This window comes from Erigeron canadensis, chromosome 2, assembly GCF_010389155.1.
Source record: "Erigeron canadensis isolate Cc75 chromosome 2, C_canadensis_v1, whole genome shotgun sequence".
Lineage (NCBI taxonomy): Eukaryota > Viridiplantae > Streptophyta > Magnoliopsida > Asterales > Asteraceae > Erigeron > Erigeron canadensis.
In genome coordinates this window covers 10,996,179-11,008,729 of record NC_057762.1, presented here as the reverse complement: position 1 = coordinate 11,008,729, position 12,551 = coordinate 10,996,179, and the positions used below count along the sequence as shown (strand labels likewise).

General features: G+C 38.1%; 1 protein-coding gene across 1 annotated transcript; it reads left to right on the top strand.

Annotated features, from left to right (window-relative positions):
• The first annotated feature begins 275 nt into the window (after window positions 1–275).
• On the top strand, window positions 276–2,895 carry LOC122587694 (DNA-binding protein HEXBP-like). Its single transcript, XM_043759860.1, has 2 exons — window positions 276–972; window positions 2,861–2,895. The coding sequence occupies exons 1-2, from the start codon at window positions 276–278 to the stop codon at window positions 2,893–2,895; spliced, it is 732 nt and encodes a 243-aa protein (XP_043615795.1).
• Window positions 2,896–12,551: the final 9,656 nt, after the last annotated feature.

Sequence of the window (12,551 nt, the reverse complement as noted above, 5' to 3'; positions counted from 1 at the left end):
GGAGTAACGGGGGAAAGAAGTTACAAGAAGAAGTTCACCTTTCGAGACTTTGAAGTGTGCCACCCTCCGGAGTATCACGGTGATCGTGATCCCATTGTTTGTACGAGGTGAATATCAGAGATAGAAGGGGCTTTCCGTACTAGTCAATGCCCCTCACATCTTAAAGTTATATTTGCGGTGGGCATGCTTAGAAACAGTGGGAAGAGATGGTGGGATGGTTTGTTGGCTATCAAGAAAGGGGCGCTAGATAATGTGGAATGGCCCGAATTTAAAGAATGTTCTTCAAGGAGTTCTGGTCGGAGGCCGAGGTAACTAAGTTGAGGAGTGAATTCCTCAATGATTGTCAAGGCAACATGAGCTTGAACGAATTTCGATCCCAATTCTTGGACAAAGCTCAATTTTGTCCGAAGTTTCTTGAAAATGACCAATTGCTCAAGGAGCAATTTTATTTGAAGTTGAGGAAGAATCTTCGGGAGAAGATTAGCTTGCGTCAAATGGAGTCTTTCTCCATGTTGGCGGATGTAGCCCGGGACCATGAAATTGAGATGTCAAGGGTTGATGAAGGTGTTTTGAAGAGAAGGTATGAGGATGTAAATTCTCCAAGCAAGCGGCCTAAACAAGAGGGTAGTTCCGGGAACCACCCCAATAAAAGAAATGTCCCGTTTTGTCGTCAATGCAAGAAGAACCATCCGGGGGTTTGTAGAGCGACGGACAAGGGGTGTTACACTTGTGGGAAGCCGGGGCACACTAGCCGGGAATGTAGGTCTAAACCTCAAAGACCTATTATATGCTTTAAGTGCTTTGAAGAGGGCCACATGAGAAGCTCATACCCAAAATTGACGGAGGAGGAGAGGTTAGAAGAAAGAAGAAGGGAGGCGGAGAGGAAGAATGCTCAAACACATGGGAATCAAAGAGGAAGGTCCTTTCAACTCTCCGTGGAACAAGCAAGAAACACCGATGATGTTGTCACATGTACATTCCTTGTATATAATGTGCCTATGCGTATTCTCTTTGATTCGGGAGTGTTGATGTACGTTGATGTGACAACAGCAACTTAGATTTGATATGTCGTTTAGATTGAGATATTATGTTAATTTATGTCGTATCTATATATGTAATTGATAGATTATGGACTTTATGTTTTGGTAATGATCGATTACATGTTTTGGAGTTATATATATATATATGTATTATGTATGATGTTTGTTGTGTGATATACAAGTACAAACATAATATGTGTTAGGATTCCTTAAGATGAAACACTTAGGAATATAACCAAGTATTACATCTAACGAAGATAAGGTATATCTTCGTTAGAGGCAAACGAAGATAAACTTCGTTTGGTACAAACGAAGATTAACTTCGTTTGGTACAAACGAAGATTAACTTCGTTACATGGGCTGGCAGCTAAATTCGTAAGAACAAAGCCCAGCAAGCCCAGTTCGACCTGAAACATATATATACGAACGAATACCCTAATATAAATATATACGTTCGACATACAAGTACTCCAGACACCTAAGTTCGTTCTATAGCTTATAGAAATGAAGATAGCACAATACGGCTGATTATTTATTTGATAATTAGCGATATATCAGTTTACTAATCAAACTAGTTATCTCGTGAGGATTCCGCACTCACGACATAATCATAGACGATCTCGAGAGCGATCTATAGCTATCGAGGGACTCACAAGTGGTATCAGAGCCAATCGATTTCTTATCGAAGGTTCGAGATCGTTTTGTTTGATTCTTTTCTCTGAAAATCAACCTCCCGACACCCTTACTGTCGCTAACTTCGTTTTCTCAAACGAATTTAGCAAACGAACTTAACCTCATCTTCGTTTCGAGTTCTTCCAACGTTTTTAGCTTTATCTTCGTTCTTTCCTTCAAACGAAGATAATTCTATCTTCGTTTCCTCCTGCAAACGAAGTTAATCCTATCTTCGTTTCTCTCATTCAAACGAATTTAAGATCTATCTTCGTTCAGTGCAAAAATTTTCGAAATGGCTTCCTCGTCAACCAACACTGCTGTTGCTCAATACCTGAATTCTCTTGTCTATCATGATCATCTCGTTGGACGTACTAATTCTCCACCGAAGTTAGTTTCATTGGCTGACTTCTGGGCGTGGAGAGGTCGATTTGAAGATTATATTCAACGAGAAGATTTGAATATGTGGATTATGATCACTGAAGGATATGAATGGCCAACTCTTACTGTAAACGGTGTTACAACTAATTACAAAGTAGGAGAATTAAAAGGTGAAGAAAAATCCTTGTATGCTGTTGAAGTTAAGGCTCTTTCTACTCTTAGGATGTGCATTCCTCAAGAATTAGTGCACTTGTTTCCTAAACAGGAGTACAAGACTTCAAAGCAACTGTTCGATGCTATTGAAGCTCACTGTGAAGGTGATCCATTATTGAAGCAAAATCGAGTTAAGATGCTTAAGAAACAATTTGATTGCTTTAACGCTACCAAGAACGAACTAGTTGAGGATCTTATCTTGAGATTTCAACATCTTCTTGCTGAGTTAGCCTATTTTGATCTTAAGTATACTCCTACTGAGATAGTGGATAAATTCTTGGATGGTCTGCCGAAAGCTTATAAAGAATTTCGTCATGGATTGCAAGAACGAGCTGATTATGCATCTCTTCGTATAGATGGTGTTATATCCACATTAAGAAACAGAGAAATGAAGGATAAGGCAAAGGATCTCCAAGACAACTTCACACAAGATCCATCTCTTTATCATGCCACTATGAAGAATCCTACAGCTGATATTAATGCATTCTTTTCTGGGGTTAGTTCTTCTGGCACGAAAGAGGGTCTTAATTGTGTTATGGATGGAGATGATTCTACAGGTTTCATGGCTTCTGATGCTGGTCTCAAGGCTTGAAAGACAAATGAGAATGCCAAGCCTGGAAATATGTCGTTTGGTAACATTTCATCCATTTCTGCTGGTTACAAGTCTATGCCTATGGATATGAAATCTGCTGAGGGAAGGATGAATGTTTTTGCCGCAATGTGTGTTGCACATGAAGCTTTTGTTGCTGGGAGGATCACGGATCCAGCACTCATTGATGAAGATTATGACCAAATAGATCCAGATGATGTTGAAGAAATGGATCTGAAATGGAATTTGGCGATGATCACCAGGAGAGTGCAACGGTTTATGCAGCGAACAGGTCGACAGCTTATTGGGGGTACTCAGGGCTTTGACAAGTCAAAGGTTAAGTGCTATAATTGCGATGGCTTTGGACATTTTGCCAAAGAATGTCAACGACCAAAGAGAGATGTCAACATTACCCCTACCCGTCAAGATAGAGGTGGTAATCGTCCTTTTAATATGAATGCAAGTAGAGCTCTCTTGTTGACTAAAGATACTACTGGAAATAGCAATGACAAGGCTATCGTAGCTGCTCAACCTGATGGTTCTTATGTCTGGAATCTTCCACAAGATGAGCCTAATAATGCTTATTTGGCCGAAATAGTTGATGATATGGCTCAAATAGCAGATTCTGTTGAGGATTTCTTGGACACCTCAGTTTACCACAGTGATGAGCATTTGTATGAAAACGGTCAAAGCTCGAACTTGGAATCTTCTACTCAGGTATATGACACTGATTCTGAGTCGGATGAAGAGGTTGAGGTTGCTGATACGAAAGATTCTGGAGAGGTGAACGCTGCTGAGAACACAAACGATTCTGCTACTGAAAAGGTTGAAAAGACGATTGAAGAGCAGATGAAGGAGTATGAAATTCCAGCAGGCATGAGTGTGGATGACTTTGTCGCGTACATGGCAGACTGCAAAGAAGCAGATCAACAGGTATCTTATTCTCTTCGTACTATTGTTCATGTTTGCCAAATTGTTAATCGAATGTTTGATGAAATTGAACAAAAGAATGAACGAATTAAGCATTTAGAATCTGTTGTTAATGCTGCTCATGAAGAAAGAGATAAATTGATTAAAAAAGATTTAACTGTCACTGAAAGAGAAGATTTTTAAAGGATAGGATTAAATCTTTAGAGTCTGACATTAATGCTATGAAAGACAAAGTTAAACATGCTGTGGCTGTAGAAAGAGTAGGTGGTGAAGCTTATGCATTATTAGCTAAGAAGTGTTCTACTATTGAGAAAGAACTGGCTGATGCTAGAATAGAAATAGTGGACTTACAAGCTAAGGTTGATTCAGCTAGATGATGAGCTTTTGATGCATATGCAAAAATTTGGGGACTCTCCATCTAAGAGTTCTGACTCTGCTAAGGTTTCTTACAATAGCATGCCTCCTCCTTTCAACAATAATTATACTCCTGTAGAACCTAATATCCGGAAGTCCTACTTCAACCTAGTGTTGATGTTGGTAAATCTCAAGACTCGTCTCCTAAGCCTACTTTGACTGAGGAGACAACAGTGTCTAAAGGAGTTTCTTCTCAACCTACCAAGGAAGAGAAATTGAAAGGTGTCGTCCTAGATTCGTCCACTTCTTATGGTCAAAAAGACAGTATTACTCACTTTACACTTCGTAAGAGTAGTAGGGTCTACACTGAGTTAGAATTCCCGTTATCATTAATTGACCCTAAGAGGATTGATAAAGTCTGGGATGTTGATATTAAGGATATGAAGCGATTAAGTCAGTTGCGTCAAACTCCTTTACCTAAGCAGTCTAGGAATAGTCAATCTGAAGATGAATTAGTTGTTAATGTCGAAGCAACTAAGGCTTTGAAGCATATCTTAATGCCTGCTCGAAAGAAGTCCCCAAGTAAGTCTAGGACATCACCGACCAAACGAGACCATAAGGATTCTAGTAAAACAAGTAAATCAGTGGACAATAGTGTATCTGTAAGTACCAATAATAAGGTAGATACAAAGAAACAACCTAAGGTCCTCTCTTGCTTTGCTTGTCATGAAAAAGGTCATGTTTACAGTGTATGTCCTAATCGACCTCGGAGATCAGGTTCTCCTTCAAAGGTTTCCACCTCGGAAGGAAAAAGGGGGTTGGGTAATGATAAACAGGTTTATGAAACTAAAGTTCAATCTTCTTCAAAACTGTTTACTATCCCTCAACGACGTGACTCTCCACCAAAAGGTTCTTCTCCTATGGGACAAAGATTCACTACCCCCAGTGGGAGTTCAAGTCGGTCACACACACCTTCAAGTCGTAATTCATTTTATGACCGAAATCATTCAAGTGTTCGACCCTCTTTTGGCCTTCATTCCCCAAGACCTTCTCCAACGAACGGTCAGAAGTCTTCTCCAGTAAGAAGACAAGTTGAGAATCAAGTCACACCCATGGCTTCTAGCAATGGATATTGGACTGAACTGATTCTCAAGGATGAGAAGGGACGACCCAAACCTATGAAGGTTTGGGTCCCCAATGATAACTAATATTTCTCATTTGATGTGCAGGGAGTTCCTAGGAAACCTATTCATTTGTGGTACCTTGACAGTGGATGCTCCAGGCACATGACAGGGGACAAGAAGCTCTTGTCCAATTATACTGGTATAAATGGGTCATATGTTAGTTTTGCTGGTTCCAAGGGCGGCAACATCACCGGTCAAGGAGATGTCGTCAATGGACAACTAACTCTAGAAAGAGTTAATTATGTGGAACAACTTACTCACAATCTAATGAGTGTCTCACAGATCTGTGATAAGGGCAACAATGTTCATTTCACAGAAAAGGAGGCATACATCTTGAAGCCGGGTTTTGTTATTCCAGAAGAATGGATTATGCTCAAAGCTCCTAGGAAGAGAGACATCTATGGTTTAATTTTAGGTGTTGATAATCCAAAGGAGCCCCTTTGTTTGTTGAGCAAGGCAAATGAGTCTGAATCTCTCCTATGGCATCGTAGAATGGGACATATCAACTTTCGGAAAATGAATGAACTTATCAGTCTTGGGTTAGTTGACGGTGTGCCTGTTAAGAAGTTTGGGATGGAAGATAAGTGTGTACCGTGTTTGAAAGGAAAGCAACATAAGAATCCGCATAAATCCAAGGTACTTAACTCCATTTCCAAACCATTCGAATTACTTCATATGGATCTCTTTGGTCCTGTGAACAAAAGAAGCATTGGAGGGATGTCTTACTGTTTGGTGATCACTGATGATTACTCGCGGTACTCATGGGTATTTTTTCTGAAGACCAAGGATGAGACTGCCGAATGATTTATGGATTTTGTCAAGCAAGTTGAAAATGTCCATGGAGTCAAAGAGAATCAGGAGTGACAATGGCACTGAGTTCAAGAATAATACTATTACTGTATTTTGCTTGACCAAAGGAATTCAACATCAGTACAGTGCACCATATGAGCCATAACAGAATGGAGTGGCTGAACGGAAGAACATGACGCTAATTGAGACAGCCAGGACGATGCTTGCTGATTCAGGGCTTCCTATTACTTTCTGGGGAGAGGCAGTGAATACAGCTTGTCACATTCTGAATCGGGTTTTAACAGTTAAACGGTTTAAGAAGACTAGTTATGAACTATTGCACAACAAAAAGCCCAATTTACAGAATGTTGAGCCTTTCGGTGTTCCGTGCACTTTTCTTAAAACTCTTCCTCAAGGGAAATTTGAACCTAAATCTGAGGAGGGTTTCTTTTTGGGTTATGTTCCAAGTACACCGATTAGGTGAGTGTACAATCAAAAGACTGGCAAAGTAGATCTTGGTACAAATGTCGTAATTGTCAGTCACAAACCTGCTGTACACCTCGGTCCTGCTAATCATTTTGATTATGATGGTGTCTTCACTTCTTTTCGTGGTCCTGTTTCTTTTGCAGGTGTTCCAACAGTGGAGGATGTCGTTACTCTTCATGATCCTCTGGATAGTGGACCGGTTTCTGGTTCTTCTTCTGGTCCCTCACCAATAGTTGAGCCTACCTCTGAATCTGGAGAATCTAGTGGGACAAAAGTAGCAGATTCAACCTTAGAGCCTGCTCCTATAGTTCCTACTGATCCTTTGCATGTACCTCTACCTGATTCTCCTTTCTATGATACTGATGACACGGAAGGTGACACTCAGGAAGAGCCTAAAACTCCAGATTATAAAACTCCAGAGCAACATGTGCAGACGAATTTGGGTGATGATCTTTCTGTCGATAGGTTTCCTCAAACCAGAGTCAACAAGGATCATCCAGTCAAGCAAATCATTGGTGATGCTTCTGCCTCTGTTCGCACGAGGAATCAATCTAAGAAATCGTCGTGTATGTTTGCTGAAGTTAAGGATACTGGGGCAATCACTTGGTACATGTATTACTGCTTTATCTCTCAGGTTGAGCCTAAGAATGTTGGAATGGCTCTTAAAAGAACCGTCATGGGTTGAGGCGATGCAAGAAGAATTGGCTCAGTTTCGAAAGCTTGAGGTATGGAAGTTAGTTGACTTACCTCCGGGTGAATCTCCTTTAACAACGCGTTGGGTTTTTCGTTGTAAACGCGATGACAGAGGTGTAGTTACTCGAAATAAGGCTCGATTGGTGGTTAGAGGATTTGAGCAACAAGAAGGTTTTGATTACGATGAGACATTTGCACCTGTAGCTAGACTTGAAGCTATTCGATTATTTCTGGCATATGCTAGTTATAAGGGTATTAAGGTGTATCAGCTTGATGTAAAGAGTGCCTTCTTGTATGGTGATATTAAAGAAGAAGTGTATGTCGAACAACCTGCCGGGTTTGAGGATCCAGACTTTCCTAATAAAGTATATCGTCTCGATAAGGCTTTATATGGTTTACATCAGGCTCCTCGATCGTGGTATGAAAAATTGTCAACTCATTTGAAGGAAAGTGGTTTTACCAGAGGTTCTATAGACAGCACGTTGTTTATTAAATGGAAAGGGAAGGACTATTTGCTTGTACAGGTTTATGTCGATGACATCATTTTTGGTTCATCTGATGACCAAATGTGCAAGGAATTTGAACACAGCATGAAGGCTAAATTTGAGATGAGTGCTATGGGGGAATTAACCTTCTTCCTTGGACTACAGGTGGATCAACTGAAAGATGGTTTCTTTATACATCAGACCAAGTATGTTAAAGATTTGCTTACTCGGTTTCGCATGTCTGATGCTAAGGATGCTGTTACTCCCATTAAGACTAATCATGGGTTGTGTCCTGATAAGCCTAATGATCCATCTGTCGATGCCACTCAATATCGAGCTATCATTGGATCCTTGATGTATCTGACAGCCTCACGTCCAGATATTACCTTTGCTGTTTCTATGTGTGCTAGATATCAGGCTAATCCGAAAGAGTCTCACTTGAAAGCTGCAAAAAGAATCCTTCGTTATGTGAAAGCCAAGCCTCGTCTAGGTCTTTGGTATCCCATGTATGGTTCTTTTGACTTTGTAGCTTATACTGATTCGGATTATGGTGGTGACAACTCGGATAGGAAATCAACGTCAGGTGGATGTCAGCTTTTAGGGGGGAGAATTGTATCGTGGCAGTGCAAAAAGCAGACATCTGTTGCACAGTCATCCTGTGAAGCAGAGTACATTGCTGCTGGATATTGCTGTTCTCAGGTGCTTTGGATACAGCAACAACTGCGCGATTATGGTATGAATATCTCTAATACTCCTATTTGTATTGATAATAAGTCTGCCATAGATATTACCAAGAATCCGAAAAACTTTAAAGTCACCAAGCACATAGATATAAAGTATCACTTCATACGTGACTGTTTTGAGAAAAAGCTTATTCATTTAGAAAAGGTTATTACTGATGATAATCTTGCTGATTTATACACTAAAGCTTTTGATGGACCTCGTCTTGAGTTGTTATTTCAACTCAATGGTATGAAGAATGCCGAGTAGTTTCTCTCAAAGAACTTAAATGTATTTTTCGTGTCTTTGTAGTATAAGTTGTACATAGATAGTGTCATAAAAAAATACAAAAAGAGTTGTCTTAGTATAAGTTTGTAAATATCTAGTGTCCAAAAAAAAAAAAAAAAAAAAAAAAAAGGTTACTGAGCTAAATGAGGAGAAGTGACGATACTTTAGCTTTTAAGCCTGCTTAATCGTAATATAACTGATTAGTTCAGTGATTACAATTTGGGATATATCGGTAGACACAAAGTACCAAGGTTTCCTTCAATCTGAACTTAAATTATACAATGTTCTTGTGGGAAACATATTCAGATATATGGCTGAGATTGCTTGCTTTTCAGTAATGAATTGATCTAGTCCTTAAATTTTGTGAAAGATCTAGCATTACTATAAGATTTGTTCAATGAATAGGCAAGAACCTCTACCAATCATGAGCATAAAAGTAAATGTGATATTGTTATGCAAATCAAATGAATGCAAATTAAGGGGCTAATGTGGTCTTTGAGATTCGGACAAGTATGTCCTCGGGGTGTCTTTGTATACCTAGCCTACCTAAAGCTTACAACTTGGGATAGGTTGTCGGAAAGTTCGCTACATGGATCTCATAGAAAATCACGGGTTCCTTATAAATCATGAAATGCAGAAGCAAATATGTGAAATCACAAAGTAATTCAATTCAGTTATCCACAAAGTGTCTCATGATTGGTTAAGGATGTTCTTGAATATATTGAATATTTTTATCTTAGTGCTTGTATCGATTACGAAAATATATCTTAATGTGGGTTACATAAGTTCGCAATCTATCCAATGGCATATTAGGCTACTCGGGTTACATGGTGACTGTCCTTGGCCAGGGTATGTCGAAAGTGTCATAACACAAAGGAAACTGGACGTACCGAGTGTTTAAGAGGACTAACATACCGGTAATCGCTGTTGGGTCACGGTTCAAAACTTATAATAAGAGAATTATTTCTCACCCGCAGGCTTATGTAACATGCTAAACTGATCTAATCAGCAGTAATCATGCATAATGTGAATAATGTATAAAATAATGTATAAATTCAAGTTAATTAGAATCTAGATTAGTTTATTATTCTGCAATTTTTATTCTGTGTTATTTTTCTTTTTATTGAGTCAAAATAGTATTTTTATAAGTTATTATTGCACGAGAGACCTTATTCAAATTCTGAGTATCTGTTTTGCTGAATTCCTTCATGTGAATTTTTAATGAAGTTGTGTAGACTGTTCATAAAGAAGATTTTCTAATATGGACATTAATTTGTTTAAAGTTTAGAAAAAGATCTTTTCAAGTGTAATGTGAAATGTCAAAGTCATTTGAAATTTCATGATTTTCACTTGTCACCAAATTATTAATCGGTTTGTTTAAATTTGTGTGGTGACATTTTAGGGTTTGACAAGAAATGACCTCCCTTGATCTTTTGTTAGATTTTTAGTTATTTCATATTTGTTAACCCTGATTGAGTATGATTGTAACTTGAATTTTCTGCATTATCCTGTTTTGTTCTCAATGCGTTGATGAGTTCTGTGGTAAGTGTGCAGTGTTCAGGTTAAGAAGATAACGTTGGAATGCTGACTTCTGTTACTGTATTGTTATTTACATGGATGATATCATTACGATAAGATCCTTGGTGTGTAGTGATAATATTTGTGATGCAGATTAGAGCATGTGAAGGATGAATACATGAACTGGTTTTTGGAATAGTTATTTATTTATGATTCATGTATTTAATGAAAATAATCAAATTTCATATTAGTTTCCTTTGAATTTCATGTTGTGATTTATGACATACTTTTGGAAACTTTACTAAGTTCTTCAGTGAATTTTTGTTGGATAGTTCATTGTTTGTTAAGTTTTGTAGACGGCATTTAGTATGGGACTTAAGTGTTTCAAGATGGTTTGCTGTCATGCATATCTATGATCCAAGGAAGTTCTCGGTGTCATAATCATATTGGTAATGAGGTTCATATTTAAATTGATTATTTTCAGGATAGCGTTTAAACCATGGGTTTTCATTCAAGATTATAATGTTCGATTATCTACTTACATTATGATTATGAGTTTGGGTGCTAAGCAAGTTTTTAGTACAAGGCATGAACAGGTTGCTATCTAACGAGTTTTTGCTATGTACAGATTGTGATAAAGGGTTGTGTTTTGGAAGATTGCTTGGATGAAACTCTGAAATTTTTGCTGAACTACGGAATATTTTCAGATTTGTTCTTACGAAGATAACTGCTATCTTCGTTCGACACACCTTTGTTCAAACGAAGTTTATCTTCGTTTGGCTAACTTCGTTTGTGAAGTTATGCCCGATCCATAGTTGGCCCATTGTTAGTTCCATATATAAAGGGGTTTTTCTTCGTTATTTCTTTATCAAACGAAAAATACTCTTATTTTTGAGCAAAAACCCTAAAACACAAACTTTTTTCTTTTCTCTCACTTTAATTCGTTTTCTTGATTCATTGTCCAAACTGAGATCTAAGTAAGTTTTTAATGTTCTTTTCATTCACGAATATGATTTAGGTTTCCATGTATCTTCGATTTGATTTGTGTTGATTATGTTTATAAAATTCTTGTAATCATTCACCTGGTTTGATCAAACGAATTTAGATTTGAATTGAACGAATTTACCTTGGGTAGAAACGAAGTTACTTTTATGCCTTACGAACTTAGACCTAAGTTGATGAGGAACGAATTTAGCTTAACACCCTTAGGTTTATTCAAACGAACTTAGACTTCGTTTATAGGTTACGAACTTAGAAGATAAGTTTTATAACTTACGAACTTGCATGTACAGTTTAGTCTTAACGAACTTAAACTTCGTTAGGTGTTAATTCTTACGAACTTAAGACCTATTTTCGTTTAGTTATTGCTTACGAATTTAGCTTCTATCTTCGTTCTGTCTACTTAACGAATTTATTGGTTATCTTCGTTCAGACTTATTTTGCGAAATTAAGAATTAGGGTTTTTCAGATTAGGGTTTTTTCAACTTAGGGTTTTTCAACTCGAATTTATTCGAGTTGATCTTTTGGAGACCAAAGTTCGCACTTTGGAGTCAGATCTCACTGCTACTCGTGCTGCCTTAACCTTTTTGATCAACTGGGTCAAGAATCAAGGGGGAGAAGTTCCGGAAGAGGTCTGCAGATTGTCAGCGGTTCAACCACGACGTCAGAATGACGATGATGATGCTGATAATGCTGCTGAAAGGAATGTTTCTCGCCAGTTGAAGATAGAGGAAAGGGTGCAGCGATCGAGGGGGAGACAGGAGGTGATACTTCTCAGCAAGGTGCTTCTGGTTCTGGTGCTGGTCCTTCTGGTGCTCCTCGTGATTCAGGTTTCTAATTTTGTCTATGATAAAGATTGATAGATAGAATGTATACTTGATTGTGTGTAATAAGTTATGACATTTTATGTAATGAAAATGTAATTTATCTTATTTTAATACAAGTACATTTCATCTTTATTATAATTATTATGTTTATTCTTTTATTCTGGTGTTCATTTTGTGTAAATTTAAATAGATGATCCAAATTATACAGATTTATTCTTTGATGGTGATGAGCTCGAGGAAGGCGAATTTGTCCCTGAACCAAATCTAGATATATTCAAGAAGCCTTATGGGTTTGATGAAGTGTGGGACTCAATTCCTGAAGATCCGTTGATTGAAGAAAATAGAGTGTTGGATCAGCAGAGATCAGATGTTAGAGAAAGAATGCT